This window comes from Rhinoderma darwinii, chromosome 13, assembly GCF_050947455.1.
Source record: "Rhinoderma darwinii isolate aRhiDar2 chromosome 13, aRhiDar2.hap1, whole genome shotgun sequence".
Taxonomy (NCBI): Eukaryota; Metazoa; Chordata; class Amphibia; order Anura; family Rhinodermatidae; genus Rhinoderma; species Rhinoderma darwinii.
Genome location: NC_134699.1, coordinates 64,390,440 through 64,414,957, shown reverse-complemented (window position 1 = coordinate 64,414,957; position 24,518 = coordinate 64,390,440). Strand labels below are relative to the sequence as shown.

Sequence of the window (24,518 nt, the reverse complement as noted above, 5' to 3'; positions counted from 1 at the left end):
AAAGCATAACCTGTTTAATGGTATTCAGATCCAGTGTGTGCCTGGGTGAACTTGTGTGTTACCCGGAGGCTCTTGTCGGCCTAATGCAGCAAGTGGTGGCGTTTTCTGAGGATGTCTGGATTGGTTGTCGGGTGCGCTTTTCTCATTGTTAGCCTGATGCGATAGGCGTGTGGAAAAGCGCAGTAACCCTTTACAGTCGCATCTAAGTCACGTGAGTGGTGATTGTGACCTATATTAATAACCATCATCTGTGGCTGGGTGATGCTGTTGTGCGGGCTATGTGGTTGTATGGCACTATTGTGTGGGGTCTGTGGCTGGATGAGACTTGTGTAGGCTATGTGGTTGTATGGCACAGTTGTGTGGGCTCAGTGGCTGGGTGGCACTGTTGTGCGGGCTATGTGGTTGTATGGCACAATTGTGGGGTCTGTGGCTGGATGGCACTGTGGTGTGGGATCTTTGGCTGGATAACACTATTGTATGGGCTCTGCGGGACTGGATGGTAGTGTTGTGTGGGCTCCGGCTGGATGGCACTATTGTGTGGGATCTGTGGCTGGATGACACTGTTGTATGGGCTCTGCGGAGCTGGATGGCACTGCTGTGGGCTCTATGGCAGGATGGTAGTGTTGTGTGGGCTCTGTGGCTGGATAACACTGTTCTGTGGGCTCTGTGGCTGGATGACACTGTTGTGTGGGCTCTGTGGCTGGATGGCACTGTTGTGTGGGCTCTGTGGCTGGATGGCACTGTTGTGTGGGCTCTGTGGCTGGATGGCACTGTTGTGTGGGATCTGTGGCTGGATGACACTTGTGTGGGCTCTGGCTGGATGGCACTGTTGTACGGGCTCTGTGATCGAAGAGTGCTGTTATGGGTGCAGTGTGGTGAGATGGAGTTATTTCCAGCTTGTAATGAAATATAGAGCAGATGGAGATCTAATTTTATTCAATACATTCAGCTGAAAGTATAAATGCAATCATCGACCAACTGTAATCTGTGGGGTCGGCTACAACAAAATGGCTGATGCCCTGAGGACATTGGGGGCGTGTGTCTACAGCAACATGACTCACTCTGCTGTGCGCTTTATAATTCCCGTCGTCTAGAGGCTAATACTTCTGGTGACGTCAGTGACGCTGATTGGTCGCCCTTTGTCAGGCTTCTTCCTGTAGTTCGGAGCGGAGGAGACGGGTATAGTAGAAGCGGAGTGAGCACTACATGTCCCGGCGTCCTCTGCGGCTGCCTCCTGCTGTGTAGTATCAGTGCACGGCTCTTCCCCCATGGTGCTGCTTCTGTCTCCAGGTGTGTGATGAGGATGATGATTTATGGTGCTGAGCTCATGTCACGTGACACAACTCCTGTTCTCTCTGATATTACTCCCTAGTGCCCCCCCCCTCTCCTCTGACTATATCACTTGTAAGTTGGGGTGCAGGGAGGGGAGCCGGGGGTGCAGCGCTGTGGACAATTGTTTGACATTCTCGCACCCTCACACTACTTTCATATATTTCCCTGCACCCCCCGGTGACTTTGTTGTCTCACCTTGTCACCTGGAGACGCGGTTATCTGGCGGCCTCTTGTTATAGTTGCGGGGTTCGTGATAAATACACGTTCTGGAAAATGCTTTTAATGAATGACGTTCTGCAACTTTATAATACACTTCCTTACCAACTTCAAGAGCTCTGGTTGCTGTCACAGAATGGAAACATTCTTGTTTACGGCCCTCCTGAAGTAAGGCCGCAACTCGTAGAGAAATCTGTCAAGTTGCGGAATATTTTTCCCATCTGAGCCCATTATGATTACACTGCGGAAATCCACGTGTGACTGCCCCGATCCTCCTCACAGTAGCGGGATTGTTACAGTTGTATCCAGTGCACAGGCCGGCCCGGACTCCAGACTGATACATTGTAACAATTTCTCCGCGCAGGATCTCGCAATATAACCCCCGCTCCTCCCCATGTCGCAGGTCGGCACCCGGGAGCCATGCCCCGATCCAGCGATCTCCCGGCAGAGCTCCGCCAGCAGGTTGTGGAGGCTCACGAGGCCGGCAAAGGCTATAAAACCATCAGCAAAGTGTTTGAGCTGCATCACTCCACCGTGCGCAAGATCGTATACAAGTGTAAGGCGTTCAGCACCATCGCCTCACGTCCCCGGAGCGGGCGCCCCACCAAGCTCACCGCCATCCTCCGCAGGGTCAGGAGAAGCGGTGCAGGTAAAAAAAAGTCACGCTCTTCTCTCCTGCGCTAATGGCCGCTGAGCCCGCAACACATCACCGTCTTGTATTCACAGGTAATCAGAACGGGAAAATCACAAGGAATGGCGGCGGCGGAGCCAGCGGGGAGGAGACCGCGCACAACTCAGGTACGAGACGGGTGACATTTCTACGTAGAATCAGTAACTTTATAACTACTTGTACATTATGCCCTATACGCCAGTTACATCCAGAGCTGCAGCCACACGTCTTATACACCAGTCACATCCAGAGCTGCAGCCAGACGTCTTATACTCCAGTCACATCCAGAGCTGCAGCCACACGTCTTATACTCCAGTCACATCCAGAGCTGCAGCCACACGTCTTATACTCCAGTCACATCCAGAGCTGCAGCCACACATCTTATACTCCAGTCACATCCAGAGCTGCAGCCACGCGTCTTATACTCCAGTCACATCCAGAGCTGCAGCCACGCGTCTTATACTCCAGTCACATCCAGAGCTGCAGCCACGTGTCTTGTACTCCAGTCACATCCAGAGCTGCAGCCACTTGCGTCTTATACTCCAGTCACATCCAGAGCTGCAGCCACTTGCGTCTTATACTCCAGTCACATCCAGAGCTGCAGCCACTTGCGTCTTATACTCCAGTCACATCCAGAGCTGCAGCCACGCGTCTTATACTCCAGTCACATCCAGAGCTGCAGCCACTTGCGTCTTATACTCCAGTCACATCCAGAGCTGCAGCCACTTGCGTCTTATACTCCAGTCACATCCAGAGCTGCAGCCACTTGCGTCTTATACTCCAGTCACATCCAGAGCTGCAGCAACGCGTCTTATACTCCAGTCACATCCAGAGCTGCAGCCACGCGTCTTATACTCCAGTCACATTCAGAACTGCAGCCACACGTCTTATACGCCAGTCCAGAGCTGCATTCACAGTTCTCGGACACTTCCAGAGCTGCATTCACAATTCTCGGTCCCTTCCAGAGCTGCATTCACAATTCTCGGTCCCCTTCCAGAGCTGCATTCACAGTTCTCGGTCCCTTCCAGAGCTGCATTCACAGTTCTCGGTCCCTTCCAGAGCTGCATTCACAGTTCTCGGTCACTTCCAGAGCTGCATTCACTAGTCTTACACTCCAGTCACCCCCACAGTTGTATTCGCAGTGATGCTGTCTGGTTGAAGTGGAGTTTCCCATTATAAATAGTTATTACAATCTTTGCAGTCATTGAGTTTGCTTGGCCGCTGCCCCCAGACCTCGGTTCCCCCCACTCTTGTGTAGACCTGTCTGCTCAGCCACCTCTGGATTTTGCAGTAAGCACGGTGCAGGTCCTCGTCACTGTGTATAAGGGAGCTCTGAGGGGGGAAACTGTGCGGATCGCAGGTTCAGCATCATCTACATAGACCATCCATTACCACTAGTCACACCCAGAGCTGCACTCACAATTCTGCTGGTCTAACTGTCGGAAGCACTCCAGAGCATTCTCAGTACAGACAGTGATATCCGTGTATAACGTCTGCGGTCAGATTCTGGGGTCCCTGTACCCGGTGATATCAGTGTATAAGGTCTGCGGTCAGATTGTGGGGTCCCCTGTACCCGGTGATATCAGTGTATAATGTCTGTGGTCAGATTCTGGGGTCCCTGTACCCGGTGATATCAGTGTATAAGGTCTGCGGTCAGATTGTGGGGTCCCCTGTACCCGGTGATATCAGTGTATAATGTCTGTGGTCAGATTCTGGGGTCCCTGTACCCGGTGATATCAGTGTATAAGGTCTGCGGTCAGATTGTGGGGTCCCCTGTACCCGGTGATATCAGTGTATAATGTCTGCGGTCAGATTCTGGGGTCCCTGTACCCGGTGATATCAGTGTATAATGTCTGCGGTCAGATTCTGGGGTCCCCTGTACCCGGTGATATCAGTGTATAAGGTCTGCGGTCAGATTGTTGGGTCCCCTGTACCCGGTGATATCAGTGTATAATGTCTGTGGTCAGATTCTGGGGTCCCTGTACCCGGTGATATCAATGTATAAGGTCTGCGGTCAGATACTGGGGTCCCCTGTACCCGGTGATATCAGTGTATAAGGTCTGCGGTCAGATTGTGGGGTCCCCTGTACCCGGTGATATCAGTGTATAATGTCTGCGGTCAGATTCTGGGGTCCCCTGTACCCGGTGATATCAGTGTATAAGGTCTGCGGTCAGATTCTGGGGTCCCCTGTACCCGGTGATATCAGTGTATAAGGTCTGCGGTCAGATTGTGGGGTCCCCTGTACCCGGTGATATCAGTGTATAAGGTCTGCGGTCAGATTGTGGGGTCCCCTGTACCTGGTGATATCAGTGTATAATGCCTGCGGTCAGATTGTGGGGTCCCCTGTACCCGGTGATATCAGTGTATAAGGTCTGGGGTCAGATTCTGGGGTCCCTGTACCCGGTGATATCAGTGTATAAGGTCTGCGGTCAGATTGTGGGGTCCCCTGTACCCGGTGATATCAGTGTATAATGTCTGGGGTCAGATTCTGGGGTCCCTGTACCCGGTGATATCAGTGTATAAGGTCTGCGGTCAGATTGTGGGGTCCCCTGTACCCGGTGATATCAGTGTATAAGGTCTGCGGTCAGATTGTGGGGTCCCCTGTACCCGGTGATATCCGTGTATAAGGTCTGCGGTCAGATTGTGGGGTCCCCTGTACCCGGTGATATCAGTGTATAAGGTCTGCGGTCAGATTGTGGGGTCCCCTGTACCCGGTGATATCAGTGTATAAGGTCTGCGGTCAGATTGTGGGGTCCCCTGTACCCGGTGATATCAGTGTATAATGCCTGCGGTCAGATTGTGGGGTCCCTGTACCCGGTGATATCAGTGTATAAGGTCTGCGGTCAGATTGTGGGGTCCCCTGTACCCGGTGATATCAGTGTATAAGGTCTGCGGTCAGATTGTGGGGTCCCTGTACCCGGTGATATCAGTGTATAATGTCTGTGGTCAGATTCTGGGGTCCCTGTACCCGGTGATATCAGTGTATAAGGTCTGCGGTCAGATTGTGGGGTCCCCTGTACCCGGTGATATCAGTGTATAATGTCTGGGGTCAGATTCTGGGGTCCCTGTACCCGGTGATATCAGTATATAATGTCTGGGGTCAGATTGTGGGGTCCCTGTACCCGGTGATATCAGTATATAATGTCTGGGGTCAGATTGTGGGGTCCCCTGTACCCGGTGATATCAGTGTATAAGGTCTGCGGTCAGATTGTGGGGTCCCCTGTACCCGGTGACATATTATTTGTGTCTTTTCATTTCCAGATGTTGCGCGGCTGCACTGAGCGGGAAGAGAATGTGCGAGTGTCAGATGAGACGTCTCCTCTACAGAACATGCTCAGTAAGGCTATGTTCACACGTCCTATCTTTGGCCGTTTTTCGTGTCGTAAACGGCTGAAATATCGGAAGCAGAACGCCTCCAAACATCTGTCTATTGATTTAAATGGGAAAAACGGCGTTCTGTTATATAGACTCTATAGAAAACAGCTCCAAAAACGCAGCGAAAATCGCGAGTGGCTTAAAAAACGTCTGAAAATCAGGAGCTATTTTCCCTTGAATACAGCTCTGTATTTTCAGACGTTTTTGACTCATCGTGTGCACATACCCTAAGAGTATGTTCACACGGCAGTGTCCGTAACAGCTGAAATTACGGGGCTGTTTCCAGGAGAAAACAGCCCCGTCATTTCAGCCGGAACGGCATGTGCAGGCGCTTGAACGCCGCGTCCATTACGGACGTAACTGGGGCTGGTTTTCCATGGAAAACGGCTCCATTTACGTCTGAAGAAGTAACATGACACTTCTTTGGCGCGGGCGTCTATTTACGCGCCGTCTTTTGATAGCGACGCGTAAATATACGAACAGACAAACGTCAGCCCATTGCTTTCAATGGGCAGATGTTTGCCAACGCTATCGAGGCGCATTTTTGGGCGTAATTCCACGCGTAAAACGCCCAAATTACGTCCGTAAATAGGCCGTGTGAACATACCCTAACTGTTCACATCTACAGCTGCATTCAAAATGATCATATTTCACACCCAGAGCTGCATGCACACATCTTATACTCCATTCACATATAAAGCTGCATCCACAAGTCTTTTACCCTAGTCACTAGATTGCTTGAGAGAGATTTCCCAAACAGCTCATCTGAGACCCCCTACAATGCACCGTGTGCAAAGTGACTGCTGAAACCTCCCTCATATCCGTCCCATAATGTTCCGTGGATTTTTGGAACCTCGGACCGCCATCCAGTAGTACTGGGTTTGCACAGCAGGGGTGTACTTATTTTTGCAAACGTGTAGAAGCCCCTAATTCCCTCACTGCCATTGCCTCTGTCAGGTCCAGACGTTGTCCGTCCCCCTGAACACGCTGGGGTAGAGGACGATGTCCCGGCCTCCGAGGATCCTGCGGTTACAAGGACTACGACAAAAAGAATAAGAGGCCGTAAGAAACAGAGGAAGGATGTGGAGCTGATACATAACCGCGCCCCGGCCTCACCCGCGACACAATCCTCCAGCCCCGCGCCCGGCCCTGCAGAGCATCGCATCGAGGTGATTCTGTGCTGCGAGATCTGCGGCGCCTGTTTCCCGACAGAAACCGAACTGGAAAGTCACCAGACTCAGCACCTGGACACGACGCCGCACGAGTGTGAGGACTGCGGTAAAGCGTTCCAGTCCGCGGCCGGCCTTAAGACGCACAAGAAAAGAAAACATGGCTACTGAGCGGCCGCTGCGCTGGAGAGAGGAGGCCGAGCCGAAAGAAAACCCCCCAACCCGTCATGGGGTCACCAATATCAGCATCTGAGTGGAAGCGCCAAAATCATTCTGCCAGTAGCACGAGCTCCGCCCACAATGTCACATGTCATACTGGGGGCAAAATTCTGCCGTAACCCCTCAGGACTTTTTTGGGTCTTTAGGACTAAATAGAACTTTTCGATTTTTCTGGAATAAAAGTCTCCCCCCCCCCCCAAAAAAAAACCACCATCCCGCCATCTTTGTTTTTTGCCAATGTTCATCGCTGACTTCTTAGTGCGCGTTGTGACGGTCAGGGGGAGGCCAGACACTAGGGGTTAATACTGTACAAAGGTTTTATGAAATAAAATGTATTTATTTTAGTTTTGGTCCTTTTTTCCGCTCCATACACTGGTGTGTGCGGAGATATGAGCAGGAAGCGCGGGCCCAGGGGCCCTTGTCTAGTCCCAGCCACGCCCATTCCGGGTCCCTCCCTTGTACAGATCACAGCACTGAAAAGGTTAACTAAGAAAAAACATTCCAGTCTCTCAACTAGCGAATCACCAGGTGGGAAGGGGTTAAAGGGACACTAATTCTTGGCTTCATCTCCATGCTGCTGGCCTGTGTTAGAGACAAGCTATTGCTCTGTGTTATCAGCCAGGCTGGAAAGAGGCAGAAATATCTCAGCACTGGAGATCTATAAGGAAAACTGCCGAGTCAGCCCCTTCCCAGCTCGTGGTGGCTGATAACAGAGAACAATAGGGAACATACTGCCGAACAGATTCATCAGCAATTAAAAATGTTCTCCTAGAAAATGTCAGCAGTAAAGTCCCCGGGATCAGGGACTGCAGGGATAGGTGGGACAATGGCCATAACTACGATGTAATTGGTATATTGCACTGTACAGCATGGGGGATAGCAGGCTGAGGGCGAAGCTAGAAGAAGTGGGGCATGTGCCCGGGGCTGGATGCCCAGTGAGGGGGGGCAGGGTATTTACATACAGGGCAGCAAACAAAGTCTTTGCCCCGGTGTACTACTATATATGGTATATTACTAAACTATTCTATGGAGAGAAAAAGGAACTTATGGGGGCTCTGTGGTCACATGGAGCTGTTATGGGGGCTCTGTGGTCACATGGAGCTGTTATGGGGGCTCTGTGGTCACATGGAGCTGTTATGGGGGCTCTGTGGTCACATGGAGCTGTTATGGGGGCTCTGGTCAGATGGGGCTGTTATGAGGGCTCTGTGGTCACATGGTGCTGTTATGGGGGCGCTGCGGTGGTCAGATGGGGCTGTTATGGGGGCGCTGCGGTGGTCAGATGGGGCTGTTATGGGGGCTCGGGTCAGATGGGGCTGTTATGGGGGCTCTGTGGTCACATGGTGCTGTTATGGGGGCGCTGCGGTGGTCAGATGGGGCTGTTATGGGGGCTCGGGTCAGATGGGGCTGTTATGGGGGCTCTGGTCAGATGGAGCTGTTATGGGGGTGCTGCGGTGGTCACATGGGGCTGTTATGGGGGCTCTGGTGAGATTGGAGCTGTTATGGGGGCTCTGGTGGTCACATGGAGCTGTTATGGGGGCTCTGCAGTGGTCACATGGAGTTATGGGAGTTCTGTGGTGTTGAGATGGAGCTGTTATGGGGTCTCTGGTGAGATGGAGCGGTTATGGGGGCTGCAGTGGTCACATGGAGTTGTTAAGAGGGCTCTGTGGTGGTGAGATGGAGTTATTTCCAGCTTGTCTTGAAATGTAGAGCAGAAGGAGATCTAGTTTTATTCCATACATTCAGATGGAAGTATAAATTCAATTTGAAGACTACAACAAAATGGCTGCTGCCTTAAGGACATTGGGGGTGGGTGTCTACAGCAACATCACTAACACTGCCGTGCGCTTTATAATGCCTGTGGACTGAGACTTCCGGTGGCGTCAGTGACGTTGATTGGCTGGTCTTTGTCAGGTTTCTTCCTGTAGTTCGGAGCGGAGGAATCGGGCATAATACGAGCGGAGTGAGCACTACATGTCCCGGCGTCCTCCGCGGCTGCCTCCTGTGTAGAATCAGTGCACGGCTCTTCCCACATGGTGCTGCTTCCGGTTCTGCTCTTGTCTCCAGGTGTGTGATGAAGATGATGATTTATTACCTGTTGTTATGATGGTGGATCGTGCTGAGCTCATGTCACTGGTCACGTGACGGGACTGCTGGTCTCTGTGATCTCACCCCCCCCCAGTGTCCCCCACTCCTCTGACCAGTCACTCCACTTTGTTGTCTCATCCTCAAAGGTTCGTTGCAAATGTATCAAATTTTGACGATCAAAAATATTTTACACTCCAAGCTGATACATTGTAACAAACCATCAGGACAGGAGCTGCTGCTGGTGTTCACCCACAGAGGATTGTGTAGACTGATGCACTGTAACAAGCCCTCAGCTGTGAGAAGTATTAAGGTTCGGATGGATTCTTAGCCTATGGACGTAAACAAGAATATTCACATTCACTGACAACAAGCAGAGATCTTGACAAAGGCGAACAATTCAAGCACAAAGTAGTAATAGAGAGTTGCAGGAATATTTTTTTTTTCAATCCTCTCCACACATTGAATCCGTGTCCGTACAAGGTTAGGGAATTGTGATCCTGGATGAGAATTAGACTTTGTATAGGGGGATGGGAACAGATCTACGTAGCCGTATAATCCCTAAGGTAACGCGTACAAAAACGGTTTGGCGATTTTTATTATTTTTTTTTTTTAGTGAACCTCTCACATCTTACCTTTTTTTTGCGCAGCGGTCTCCGTGAGTGCCCGTTTTAGATGCAAAGTTGAATTTTCATGTCATTTTAGTGTAAAGTTGTATGAAGGCGCTGGCGTGTTGACCTGATGTAGGTTTGGGTTTCGCAGCAGCTTTGTCTGTGTGCTGTGTATATTTTATCCCATTTGTGGCTGACATTGGAGCGCACGGATGTGATGTGTGAACTTGACAATATTGTGTCGGTAACGCTGCGACGGGGGGGTACGGGGTTTGGGGTGCGCTTGCTCCTCTGGGGTTTATGGATTTGCAGTTTTCTGTTCTGGTGACTTTATGCCGCTCTCTTCACGTGACGCCGGAGTAAATGTCGCGGGCGAATTCTGCGTATAGTCACCTTTTATCTTGAGGATTTGTGTGCCATTTTCTGTTTTGGGTCACACTTTTTTTATTTTTTTGAATGAAAAAAAAATGTCCCTCCCACGCAGGATCGCAGGACGGCGCGGTGTATAAAGTGGTGCGTGGCGTTGTGACGATGCGCCAGCTAGAAAATGAGTATTTAATAGGATTTGTTATATTTTAGTTTTTAATAAGATTTTTTTTTTTTGTATATGTCAAAATTCGGCAACCTGTCCATAGACCGCTGGCGGTTAACCCCTTACCGACGGTGTGCGGTGTTTCTACGTTCACCGTTCGGGGTAGTTCTTCCGAAGTGACGCCTTTTCTGCGACACTTCATAAGTTTTCCCACAAAGCCCGAGGCTGTTAGCCTAAGTTCACACTGGCGCTACTATACGTTTACCTCTCTCCCGCCATGATGGAAAGATTAAGCGGAAAGCAACGGTTCCGTTACAACTACCAGCGATTTCAATGGTAATGCTTTTGTTTCAGTTGCTTTCCATTTATCTCCGTTCGCTAGGTTTCCGTTTTTTTTTGTTTTGTTTTTTTTTGACGGAAGCAAAAGTGCAGTCTGCATAAGGGCCTGTTCACATCACCGTTCGCTTCCGTTTTGGGGTTCCGTCTGAGGTTTCCGTCGGGTGAACCCCGCAACGGAAAGTGAAAGTGAAACCACAGCTTCCGTTTCAGTCACCATTCCGGCAGGTTTCCGGTTTTCCGACAGAGTCGACTGCGCTATTGATTTTGTCGGAAAACCGGGTATAATTGTCCCCTAGTGGGAGTAAAAATAAAGTTTGTAATAAATAAAAATTCCAAGTAAAAAAAGAATTAAAAACCCACTTTCTTCCCTTACAAAATACTTTTTATTATGAAAAAAGTTACACATGTTTGGTATCGCCGCGTCCGTAACGACCCCAACTATGAAACGATTGCATTATTTAACCCGCACGGTGAACGCAATAAAAAAACAACGCCAGAATTGCTGTTTTCGGTTCATCTTGCCGTCAAAAAAATTTGATAAAAAATTTCCATGTACTTCAAAACGTACCGATAAAAAACCACCAGTCGTCGAGCAAAACAAAAAGCGCTCCTACAGCAATGTCGGCAAAGAAATAAGTTATGGCTCTTAAAATATGGCGACGCAAAAACAAATAATTAAAAAAAAAAAAAAGAATGTTTTTACTGTGTAAAAGTAGTAAAAGAAAAAACAAAAAAAAAACAATATACATTTAGTATCGCCGCAATCGTAACGACCCGGTGAATAAAGTTATTTATACCGCACGGTAAACGGCGTAAAAGAGGCTAAATTTCATGGTGTTTTTTTTCCTATCACCCCACCAGAAAAGTTAATAAAAGTTCCCCAAAAAATTCTATGTACCGCAAAATGGTGCGATTTAAAAATACAACTTGTCCTCAGACAGCGATGTCAGCGCAAAAATAAAAACGTTGCAGGTCTTTGAATGCGACGATGGAAAAACGTTAAAAATCGCTTTAAAATACCTTCAGTATCGGGGTTAAAGGGGGTTTTCTGACATATCAGCCGGATCGTCTTATCTGGGCAGATTTTTTAACACCAATATTGTTTATTTCATCCGCTTTATTTTCATAAAACCAGAAAATCCTTGTAGGTGTCAGTCTTCACTGTAGATGTAGAATTCTATTCATGAAACAGGAAGCTTAGGCTGAGATGAGCTGGATCGGTCTCCCGGATGGCAGTGCCGCAGGACATGATGATGACTGCACGCTCCTTCTCTCTGATCACATCGGCTGCTGCGCGCTGCTTGTCATCTCTGACTTCTTTATGTCGCAGGTCGGCACCCGGGAGCCATGCCCCGATCCAAAGAGATCTCCGAAGAGCTCCGGAAGAAGGTTGTGGAGGCTCACAAGTCCGGCAAAGGCTACAAAACCATCAGCAAAGTGTTTGAGCTGCATCGCTCCACCGTCCGGCAGATTATATACAAGTGGAAAGTGTTCAACACCATCGAAACGCGTCCCCGGAGCGGGCGCCCCACCAAGCTCGCCGCCATCCTGCGCAAGGTCAGGAGAAGCGGTGCAGGTAAACGAGCCACGCTCTTCTCTCCCGCGGTAATGGCCGTGGACCTCACTGCTCATCCCTGTCTTCTATTCACAGGTAATCAGAACGGGAAGATCACAAGGAATGGGGGGGAGGAGACCGCGCACAACTCAGGTACGATCTTTAGTAACTATATTATTACTTGTACTGAATCCGTTACATCATGCCCTATACGCCAGTCACATCTAGAGCTGTATCCACATGTCTTAGGGTATGTTCACACGGGATATTTTAGACGGTTTTTCGTGCCGTAAACTTTCCGAAAAACGGCTGAAAAATCGGAAGCAGAACGCCTACAAACATCTGCCCATGGACTTCAATGGGAAATACGGCGTTCTGTTCCGAAGGGGTGTTTTTCAAAACGGCTGCGTAAAAAAACTTCTGTAAAAAAGAAGTGCATGTCCGTTCTTGAGCCGTTTTTGATTGAAAAACAGCTCCAAAAACGGCCGTATAAACGCAGTGGAAAACGCGACTTGCTAATAAAAACACATGAAAAACAGGAGGTGTTTTCCCTTGAGAACAGCTCCGTATTTTCAGACGTTTTTTGTTAAGTGTGTGAACATAGCCTTACGCTCCATTAACCTCCAGAGCTGCATTCATACTTCTAGGTCACTCTCTAGCAACACCAAAAGCTGCATTCACTCGTTTTATACTCCGGTTGCATGAAAAGCTGTATTTACTGCCATTGCTTCTGTCAGGTACAGACACAAGACCAGACACCGCTCATCTCTCTGAACACGCTGGGGTAGAGGACGATGTCCCGGCCTCCGAGGATCCTGCGGTTACAAGGACTAAGACAAAAAGAATAAGAGGCCGTAAGAAACAGAGGAAGGACGTGGAGCTGATACATAACCGGGCCCCGGCCTCACCCGCGACACAATCCTCCAGCCCCGTGCCCGGCCCTGCAGAGCATCGCATCGAGGTGATTCTGTGCTGCGAGATCTGCGGCGCCTGTTTCCCGACAGAAACAGAACTGGAAAGTCACCAGACTCAGCACCTGGACACGACGCCGCACGAGTGTGAGGACTGCGGTAAAGCGTTCCAGTCCGCGGCCGGCCTTAAGACGCACAAGAAAAGAAAACATGGCTACTGAGCGGCCGCTGCGCTGGAGAGAGGAGGCCGAGCCGAAAGAAAAACCCCCAACCCTTCATGGGGTCACCAATACCAGCATCTGAGTGGAAGCGCCAAAATCATTCTGCGAGTAGCACGAGCTCCGCCCACAATGTCACATGTCATACTGGGTGGTGCTTCGCGTCACTTTGATATGATTCGCTGTCGCTCAGACGTCTATAGAAGCTGCGACTTTCTAGGGGCCTCCTGGCGCTGTGCACACCCATCTTGCTCTTCTCCGCGGCCATTTCTGGAGTTGGAGCCTGGAACTTGTTTTATATTAAAATGTTATTTGTTTGCCGGAGCGGACTGTGGGGTGGTTCGGGGTATTTTCTGTAGTGAATGTGTGAATAAATGAAATGACACGTTATGTATACAGGACTATTTCCGCCATGATTGATCTCTGGTTACGTGGGGTGTTGTGGATGTACGGTCTGTGTCAGATGGGTCGTTGTGGAGATGCTGGCTGTGAAATATATACAAAACTATATTTCGCGTAGTCGCAAAATAGGTACAAGCCCCTCCTCCAGGGATACACCCCGCCCAATAATATTGGCCATGCCCCTTAATGATAGTCACATTGCCGCTGTAAATAATAACCAGACAATAAAAGTTTTATCTGTAAAATTTTAATCTCTCCCTTGTAAGCGCCGGCCGTATGGAGTGCGGCCACAATATTTATCGGTTGGGTGATTTCTGACAGATTTGCTATTGAGAATTAGTCTTGTCGTTTGTATATAACTAGGGACAGTCCATCTGAATGTAATGTTTTTTTTATTGTATATAAAGAATTACTCAGTCATAACCCATAAGGGGAAATCTGTAGATACACCACTAGATAACCAGAAAACCAACACGCTGACTACAGTAGTCAGACATTTTCGTCTAACTGGTCTACAAGAAAATGGCGGAGACTATGAGGGTACATGTCACGTGATTTCTACCTATAGTGCTAAACTAGAAGCGTAAAATCCGAAGGAACGTCAACAACCTAAGTCTGCTGCTGATTGGCTGCTTTGTCTGGTGACGTCGGCTTCGATGATTTTCTTGACTTGAATTCCTCCTGTAGTTCACGGCCGGATTTCTATAGGCATTCTAAGCGGTGATAAACTACATCTCCCAGAGGCTGTAGCGGCTGTCGGCTGTAGCCAATCAGAGTGCAGGTTATTGAGTGCATCATCGCTTCCGGTCCTGTGTCCAGGTGTGTGCTTGTTATATTCATTTGTTCCGTCTTCTTACTGTGCCTCGTCCTCATGTGGCGGCTCCTGCAGTGTCACCCGGGCGGGGAGGCCTCATGTTTCTTACACCCGCTCTTATAATGACCGGTGTGTATATATAGCTGGTGTATACAGCGCCGCCACTACACGTCTTATTCACAAGATCCTGCACCCCGTGTTCTGTAGATAGAGAAGTTACAAGAATCCCTGCAGACTACGCGACTAATGCAGATAAAGATTAATTTCTACTGTTCATTTACTGACCTTATTGTAGTCGGAAAAATATTAAAACGAAGCATAAAACTCCTGACATCATAACCGACATCCAAGTAATCTACAGAAAACCCGTATTATACTCCAGAGCTGCACTCACTATTCTGCTGGTGGAGTCACTGTGTACATACATTACTTATCCTGTACTGATCCTGAGTTATATCCTGTATTATACTCCAGAGCTGCACTCACTATTCTGCTGGTGGAGTCACTGTGTACATACGTTACATTACTTATCCTGTACTGATCCTGAGTTACATCCTGTATTATACTCCAGAGCTGCACTCACTATTCTGCTGGTGGAGTCACAGTGTACATACATTACATTACTTATCCTGTACTGATCCTGAGTTACATCCTGTATTATACTCCAGAGCTGCACTCACTATTCTGCTGGTGGAGTCACTGTGTACATATATTACATTACTTATCCTGTACTGATCCTGGGTTATATCCTGTATTATACTCCAGAGCTGCACTCACTATTCTGCTGGTGGAGTCACTGTGTACATATATTACATTACTGATCCTGGGTTATATCCTGTATTATACTCCAGAGCTGTACTCACTATTCTGCTGGTGGAGTCACTGTGTACATACATTACATTACTTTTCCTGTACTGATCCGGAGTTACAGCCTGTATTATATTCCAGAGCTGCACTCACTATTCTGCTGGTGGAGTCACTGTGTACATACATACATTACTTATCCTGTACTGATCCTGAGTTACATCCTGTATTATACTCCAGAGCTGCACTCACTATTCTGCTGGTGGAGTCATTGTGTACACACATTACATTACTTATCCTGTACTGATCCTGAGTTACATCCTGTATTATACTCCAGAGCTGCACTCACTATTCTGCTGGTGGAGTCACTGTGTACATACATTACATTACTTATCCTGTACTGATCCCGAGTTACATCCTGTATTATACTCCAGAGCTGTACTCACTATTCTGCTGGAGGAGTCACTGTGTACATACATTACATTACTTATCCTGTACGGATCCTGAGTTACATCCTGTATTATACTCCAGAGCTGCACTGCCTATTCTGCTGGTGGAGTCACTGTGTACATACATTATATTACTTATCCTGTACTGATCCTGAGTTACATCCTGTATTATACTCCATAGCTGCACTCACTATTCTGCTGGTGGAGTCACTGTGTACATACATTACATTACTTATCCTGTACTGATCCTGAGTTATATCCTGTATTATACTCCAGAGCTGCACTCACTATTCTGCTGGTGAAGTCACTGTGTACATACATTACATTACTTATCCTGTACTGATCCTGAGTTACATCCTGTATTATACTCCAGAGCTGCACTCACTATTCTGCTGGTGGAGTCATTGTGTACATACATTACATTACTTATCCAGTACTGATCCTGAGTTACATCCTGTATTATACTCCAGAGCTGAACTCACTATTCTGCTGGTGGAGTCATTGTGTACACACATTACATTACTTATCCTGTACTGATCCTGAGTTACATCCTGTAATATACTCCAGAGCTACACTCACTATTCTGCTGGTGGAGTCACTGTGTACATACATTACATTACTTATCCTGTACTGATCCTGAGTTACATCCTGTATTATACTCCAGAGCTGCACTCACTATTCTGCTGGTGGAGTCACTGTGTACATACATTACTTATCCTGTACTGATCCTGAGTTATATCCTGTATTATACTCCAGAGCTGCACTCACTATTCTGCTGGTGGAGTCACTGTGTACATACGTTACATTACTTATCCTGTACTGATCCTGAGTTATATCCTGTATTATACTCCAGAGCTGCACTCACTTTTCTGCTGGTGGAGTCACTGTGTACATACATTACATTACTTATCCTGTACTGATCCTGAGTTATATCCTGTATTATACTCCAGAGCTGCACTCACTTTTCTGCTGGTGGAGTCACTGTGTACATACATTACATTACTTATCCTGTACTGATCCGGAGTTACAGCCTGTATTATATTCCAGAGCTGCACTCACTATTCTGCTGGTGGAGTCACTGTGTACATACATGACGTTACTTATCCTGTAATGATCCTGAGTTACATCCTGTATTATAGTCCAGAGCTGCACTCACTATTCTGCTGGTGGAGTCACTGTGTACATACATTACATTACTTATCGTGTACTGATCCTGAGTTACATCCTGTATTATACTCCAGAGCTGCACTCACTATTCTGCTGGTGGAGTCACTGTGTACATACATGACATTACTTATCCTGTACTGATCCTGAGTTATATCCTGTATTATACTCCAGAGCTGCACTCACTATTCTGCTGGTGGAGTCACTGTATACATACATTACATATCCTGTACTGATCCGGAGTTACATCCTGTATTATACTCCAGAGCTGCACTCACTATTCTGCTGGTGGAGTCACTGTGTACATACATTACATTACTTATCCTGTACTGATCCTGGGTTATATCCTGTATTATACTCCAGAGCTGCACTCACTATTCTGCTGGTGGAGTCACTGTGTACATACATTACATTACTTATCCTGTACTGATCCTGAGTTACATCCTGTATTATACTCCAGAGCTGCACTCACTATTCTGCTGGTGGAGTCACTGTGTACATATATTACATTACTTATCCTGTACTGATCCTGGGTTATATCCTGTATTATACACCAGAGCTGCACTCACTATTCTGCTGGTGGAGTCACTGTGTACATATATTACATTACTGATCCTGGGTTATATCCTGTATTATACTCCAGAGCTGTACTCACTATTCTGCTGGTGGAGTCACTGTGTACATACATTACATTACTTTTCCTGTACTGATCCGGAGTTACAGCCTGTATTATATTCCAGAGCTGCACTCACTATTCTGCTGGTGGAGTCACTGTGTACATACATACATTACTTATCCTGTACTGATCCTGAGTTACATCCTGTATTATACTCCAGAGCTGCACTCACTATTCTGCTGGTGGAGTCACTGTGTACATACATTACATTACTTATCCTGTACTGATCCTGAGTTACATCCTGTATTATACTCCAGAGCTGCACTCACTATTCTGCTGGTGGAGTCACTGTGTACATACATTACATTACTTATCCTGTACTGATCCTGAGTTATATCCTATATTATACTCCAGAGCTGCACTCACTATTCTGCTGGTGGAGTCATTGTGTACATACATTACATTACTTATCCTGTACTGATCCTGAGTTACATCCTGTATTATACTCCAGAGCTGCACTCACTATTCTGCTGGTGGAGTCATTGTGTACACACATTACATTACTTATCCTGTACTGATCCTGAGTTACATCCTGTAATATACTCCAGAGCTGCACTCACTATTCTGCTGGTGGAGTCACTGTGTACATACATTACATTACTTATCCTGTACTGATCCTGAGTTACATCCTGTATTATACTCCAGAGCTGCACTCACTATTCTGCTGGTGGAGTCACTGTGTACATACATTACATTACTTATCCTGTACTGATCCTGAGTTACATCCTGTATTATACTCCAGAGCTGCACTCACTATTCTGCTGGTGGAGTCACTGTGTACATACGTTACGGATCCTGAGTTATATCATGTATTATACTCCAGAGCTGTGCTCGCTATTTTGACATCCATCATCACCCTCATCATACACCAGGTGAGGGGCCGCGTAGTGAGGGGGACTACAAGAATCTGCAGTGCCCTGTAATCCGCCTATGCTTCCTTCCAGTATGATGTCTGTGGACACGGAGCTGTCGTCGGGCGACGCTGAGGAAGTCTCCCGGCCTGCGTTCTGTGACGTGCCGTCCGCTCATGAGTCAGGTGAGGCGTCTCAGAATGGAAACCTCATTACAGGGTTTTACCTATTTCTGTCCATAAATCGGTTGTCCAGACTACGGGGCAACGCAGAGTCACCCGCGATTTGGGGTACAATGTCAGCATTACTGTGACTCCTGTAATTTTAATGTTCCCCCATAGGAAAGACGCAATCAACCTGCAAAAAATCCAAGTAGGCCTAAACTTAAAGGGGTTGTCCAGCATTAAAATACAGGATCTGATATTTTTCAGAAATAGTGCCACTCTCGTTTATGGTTTTGTTTGGTATTGCGGCTTGCTCCATTGAGGTAAATGGACCTGAGCTGCAATACCTATCTCCGCCTATAGACAAGGGTGGTGCTATTTACGAAAAAAAAGAAGCAGATCCTATTTATTTAAACTTGCTGTCAGTGAATGGAAACAATCATTGTTTACATCCAGAGACTAAAAACCTGCCCTGACCTAATGAGCTGAGGGTTTGTTACAATTGTATCCAGTCTGGACAATCCGCTATGCGCTTGTTACAATGTGTCAGTGCAGGAGAATGAACTCCTGAGTGACAGGGATGTTTATCATAGTGTTGGACCATGGATTATAGCAGTGACCAGAGTTTAGGGGTTGTCACCTGGTAATAGGATGAATTATATGATGGACGAAGAAGTTTAACCCCCTAGGCAATATTTTTCGTTTTTTTATCGTCTCATTCCCATTTTTTCTGTTGCCGTGTGAGGGCTTGTTCATTGTGGGGCGAGTGGCCACTATTTTGGGGTTAAGCTTGTCAGAACAGCTCTGTGCGCCGTGATTGGTGTCGTGCCGGTGAGCTGTGATTGGTTGCCTAGTCTGAGACCGCTCCTATCATCGTGATGTCACCGCTCCTATCATTGTGATGTCACCGCTCCTATCATCGTGATGTCACCGCTCCTATCATCGTGATGTCACCGCTCCTATCATCGTGATGTCACCGCTCCTATCATCGTGATGTCACCGTGTCGTTTGACAGATGGGCCGTTTATTGCTTGGACGTGACTATACGGTCATACGCAGGAAGCGGTTGATGTATTTTGGGCTCCCGCTGGAACTTCTCTCCCCAATCACCCGCCATTAGGGATCATTTGTCAGATTAGACTTTTCTATGACCATTTTATAATCCGGGCACTGGGGAAACCGGATTATCAGGATTTTGCTGCGTCGTCCTCCAGATCCTGCTGTGTGTGATATTTAATATTTCATCTATTTTCACCATCTGCAGATCCGGTAGAAGTGGAGCGGCCATCACCGACGTCAGAGACAGCGCCACCTGCAGGGCTGGAGGGCAGTGGTGATAACAGAACGTCAGAGACAGCGCCACCTGCAGGGCTGGAAGGCAGTGGTGATAACAGAACGTCAGAGACAGCGCCACCTGCAGGGCTGGAGGGCAGTGCTGATAACAGACCGTCAGAGACAGCGCCACCTGCAGGGCTGGAGGGCAGTGGTGATAACAGAGCGGCGTCTTCTACTGCTGAGGACACCGGTGAGGACTGGAGACGTTCTCTCTTCTGACTGATGTCTGGATCTGCAGCTTTACTGTATTGTATCTTTCAGTCGCACCTGGATCCATTAATCCCCCAGTCTCAGAATCGGTACCGCGCACTGCGGCAACAACCAAGACACCAGGCAGGATCCGGCGCAGGAAGAGCAGTCCTAAGAAAAGAGGTAGGTGGTCCTGTTTTATGAGGATATTGGTGGAGGGCTCCCCCTGTCTGCGGCGCTGAACGTCCTATACAGTCCACACAACTTCTCCGCACCAACGTCCTCAGTGCCGGGTGTGGGAGGTCATGTGGTAATAACACGGTGCCAGCGTGCCCAGGATTACTGTGGAACCAGTGCCATACACGTGATGCCAGCAGCAACGTCCCCAGAGGGTGACACGGGCATCAGGGGCTTCACTTCAGGAACTACAAAAAACCTGGCAGATCGGCATGTGACAAAAATCGTGCCGTGCCGGATTATCAGACCATAAAATGCCAGACTACAGGAATTGAACTGTTCCCCATCAGTCCGCAGCGCAGAGCAGCGTTAGTCCAGGTGTCTCCATATTACATTGTAACTTTTTTTTTTGCCTTCCAGAAATGCCAGACGACATAGAGTTCCCCTTGGACAGTGAGTAGTTGTATTGTGTATAATGGGGGTAGTAGTGGAGATGATGTACTTGCCTGGGTTCCCTTCATACTCCCTGTGTTCAGCTTTTAAAAATTCCAGACCATAGGACGTTTTTCTCCTAATCCAGACTCTATGACCACCTACATGAAAGCATTCCTCCTCATTGTAGAATGATCATGTGACCTGTGGAGGGAGATGATGTCACAGCCTCCTTATTGTAGAATGGTCATGTGACTTGTGGAGGGAGATGATGTCACCTCCGCTTCATTGTAGAATGGTCATGTGACCTGTGGAGGGAGATGATGTCACTGCCGCTTCATTGTAGAATGGTCATGTGACCTGTGGAGGGAGAGGATGTCACTGCCGCTTCATTGTAGAATGGTCATGTGACCTGTGGAGGGAGAGGATGTCACTGCCGCTTCATTGTAGAATGGTCATGTGACCTGTGGAGGGAGAGGATGTCACTGCCGCTTCATTGTAGAATGGTCATGTGACCTGTGGAGGGAGAGGATGTTACTGCCGCTTCATTGTAGAATGGTCATGTGACCTGTGGAGGGAGAGGATGTCACTGCCGCTTCATTGTAGAATGGTCATGTGACCTGTGGAGGGAGAGGATGTCACTGCCGCTTCATTGTAGAATGGTCATGTGACCTGTGGAGGGAGAGGATGTCACTGCCGCTTCATTGTAGAATGGTCATGTGACCTGTGGAGGGAGAGGATGTCACAGCACTGGCGTCTCCGTGATTGCAGCTGCCACCATCTTCACTCATTGATGATAGAAGAATATTCCACTCCCAGCAGACCTCAGCGATAATTCTGATTTCTTCTCCTTTCCTGTATTCCAGTAATCGTGAAAGAAGAGGGCAGCGACGAAGAGTACAGAGTGGCCATCAATGCAGATCCGCCAACAGGTAACGTAACACCTGGGAGATACCATTGTGCTCAAGTGCAGGGGTGTCTTCCCCTGTGACACAGTCATACCTGCTGTGAATGAAGTTTTCTTAGTCAGTACTGTTACTGGATTGTACCGCCGCTCAGGGTTACGGAGCATCGATGACGTGTCTTGTAGTCTGCAGCTCTCAGGGCAGCTGGAGATCTATAAATTACCGACCCCGATCTACATGTTACTCATAGTTATTGGAGCTCTACAATAGTGACTGAGGGGTTAGAAAGTGTTTTGGTTTTTTTAAATATTATTTTAATAATCCCGTCATTTTTCAGGTGCTGATGGATCTCTTCACTCCGGTATCTGGACCTCACAGAACGGCACCGGTACACCCCAGTGGGCCTCACAAAAGTCCCGAAAAGGTAGGAAAAAAAAGCGCAGCTCGCCCTTCCAGAAGCCCCTGCTCATAAAGAGCTCGGTGGACGCGGCCAGCCTCATGTTCGTCATCCCGAACGAAGAAATGGAGTCGGTGGTGAACACAAAGAAGAAAAAGAAGCGCAAGGAGGAGGCGGAGCTCGAGGAGATGCACTGGTGCGACGTCTGTGATGAATGCTTCTCTGACGCCGCGGTGCTGGAGGAACACACGAAGTCTCATCTGGACCAGCCCCAGGAGGATTTCGACTGCGAAGATTGCGGCCGGGTCTTTGACTCCGCCTCCGAGCTCCAGGAGCACATTTCAAAGAAACACAACAAACTGCGCTACTGCTGCGACATCTGCGGCATTCAGTACAACTACAAGTCTCAGTTCGTCATCCACATGAGGGCGCACTCCGGGGAGAGACCCTACGTCTGCGACGAGTGCGGCCAGGAGTTCGGTCACAAGTGCAGCCTGGTCATTCATGAGCGGAAGCACACGGGGGTCACCCCCCACCAGTGCAGGAAGTGCAAGAAAATGTGCGACACCCGGGTGTCACTAGCCAAACACGAGAAAATGAGATACTGTCCCGACTGCCAGAAATGCTACACGTACAGAAGCTTCGCCAAGCACCTGATAAAGAACTGCGTCAAGGCGTAGACGTCAGCGAGGGGCGCCGCTGGTCTCCGTTACTTCCATATTGAGTCACCCCCAGTGTTTTCTTTTTTAGTCTTTAGTCAGGGTCGTTTATGAGGGGCCGGGATCCGTCACATCCGTGATTTTCAGGGCTCCACGTTAGTTTTACGGCTTAAATCTAGAAGTAGTTTCCAGTAACTTTGCACATTCTATACTCCAGTCATACCCAGAGCTGCATTTACAATTCTGAACTCGAATCTCAATGATGCCCCCTGCGCAGTAATCAGACGTACAAAACAATCTCACCCACAATGCATTGCTCTAGAGTGTGGCCCCCAGTTCAGCTTTTCTTTCTGCGTGGATGAAACTGATGGAGTATTGGGTGCAGCTCTGGATGTGAGTGGAGTATGAGATTTGTGAATGAAGCTTTGGTTGGGACTGGAGTATAATAGATGATGTAGCTCAAGTGAAAGCTAAGACATTACTAGACGATCTCTGTAGATTAAACCCTTCATATGAGGCATCGGTGTCATCTCCTGTAGGAGCCCCCGGGGGGCGCTCTAGAGTTGGATCTCGGCTGCAGGTCTATAATGAATTCCTTCTCTTCATCTCTGTAGGAACATTTCATTCTGTAGCGGATGATGACTACTATTTTCTACTTGTACGTTTTTTGGTCGTTTTATATGAAGTGTTTTTTTTGTTTTTGCCAAATAAAAAGCAAATCATCGTTTTCTACAAAAAAACATAAACTTGTGTCTTTACTGCCAGAAATGTGAACGTTTTATCATCACTACTACCCCCATCATCCTCATGACGGTCATCAAAAGAGTGGCTCTGATTTAACATCCTCAGCCCTGGTATTCAAACTCCCATCATCCTCTGAGTCCTAGATCTGGCAGTCCCATATTATAGACGGTAGGGTGTGGATGATGGGGGTTATGGGGTCACTGACACCTTGAGCGTTGCTTTCACTAGTAAAAATAAATACATGTAAGCCCCACCCCTTATCCTGGCCACACACCCCAAATAGTAGAGCCCTTACTGGAGGGCCGTGTAATATCTACACACTGGTGCCCCCTTGTGGCTGCTCCCCGCTGCTGCGCTCAGGCCAGATAGTGAAACAGAATCACATCTATCATTGTCCCCGCTGTGTAGCAGTGCCCCCTTATATGTAGCAGCAGCACAGAGGATGTCGGGGGCACTAGGCCGCATTCTCACGTCCTTCACCGGTTTAAAACGGATCCGTGTGTCCGTGTAAGACCCACCCCTTATCCTGGCCACACCCCCCAAATAGAGCCCTTACTGGAGGGCCGTGTAATATCTACACACTGGTGCCCCCTTGTGGCTGCTCCCCGCTGCTGCGCTCAGGCCAGATAGTGAAACAGAATCACATCTATCATTGTCCCCGCCGTGTAGCAGTGCCCCCTTATATGTAGCAGCAGCACAGAGGATCTCGGGGGCACTAGGCCGGAATTCACACATCCTTCACCGGTTTAAAACGGGTCCGTTGTGACGTCCGTGCGGTTTCCGTTGTCGCTCCGCATCTGCTGTTCCATTTTAAACAGTCTGTTAAATCCATCTTGTATGTTTAATGCTGGGAACTTTGGCGCGCCCTGTTGTTGCTTGGCAACGGATCCGTGAAAAACAGACGGCACTCGGATGCCTTCCGTGTGCCGTCCGCTGTTGGACCCATAGGCTTCAATGGTCGAGACGGAGAACGGGCAGGAGTAGGACATGCGCTGCTATTGACGGAACGGACGCACGGAACCGTAAAAACACAAGGACTTTCATCCGCCGCCGTTTATCTGATAATAATTTTTTTGCCTAATGATAAAATAATTCCCTTTTTTTCTTCTTTCTGAATATTATAATGT

The 24,518-nt window shown here is 48.1% G+C and overlaps 2 protein-coding genes across 2 annotated transcripts; both read left to right on the top strand.

Moving 5' to 3' along the window:
• The first annotated feature begins 1,178 nt into the window (after positions 1-1,178).
• LOC142665959 (uncharacterized) lies at positions 1,179-13,623 on the top strand. The gene is made up of 6 exons (XM_075845798.1): positions 1,179-1,290; positions 1,952-2,197; positions 2,275-2,346; positions 11,876-12,121; positions 12,197-12,253; positions 12,838-13,623. The coding sequence occupies exons 1-6, from the start codon at positions 1,269-1,271 to the stop codon at positions 13,230-13,232; spliced, it is 1,038 nt and encodes a 345-aa protein (XP_075701913.1). The 5' UTR covers positions 1,179-1,268; the 3' UTR covers positions 13,233-13,623.
• Positions 13,624-14,486: 863 nt separating this feature from the next.
• Positions 14,487-23,347, top strand: LOC142665958 (uncharacterized). Its single transcript, XM_075845797.1, has 7 exons — positions 14,487-14,574; positions 18,483-18,574; positions 19,818-20,078; positions 20,150-20,260; positions 20,675-20,707; positions 21,553-21,618; positions 21,929-23,347. Exons 2-7 carry the CDS (start codon positions 18,484-18,486, stop codon positions 22,666-22,668), a joined length of 1,302 nt encoding a protein of 433 aa, XP_075701912.1. The 5' UTR covers positions 14,487-14,574; position 18,483; the 3' UTR covers positions 22,669-23,347.
• The last annotated feature ends 1,171 nt before the right edge of the window (positions 23,348-24,518 follow it).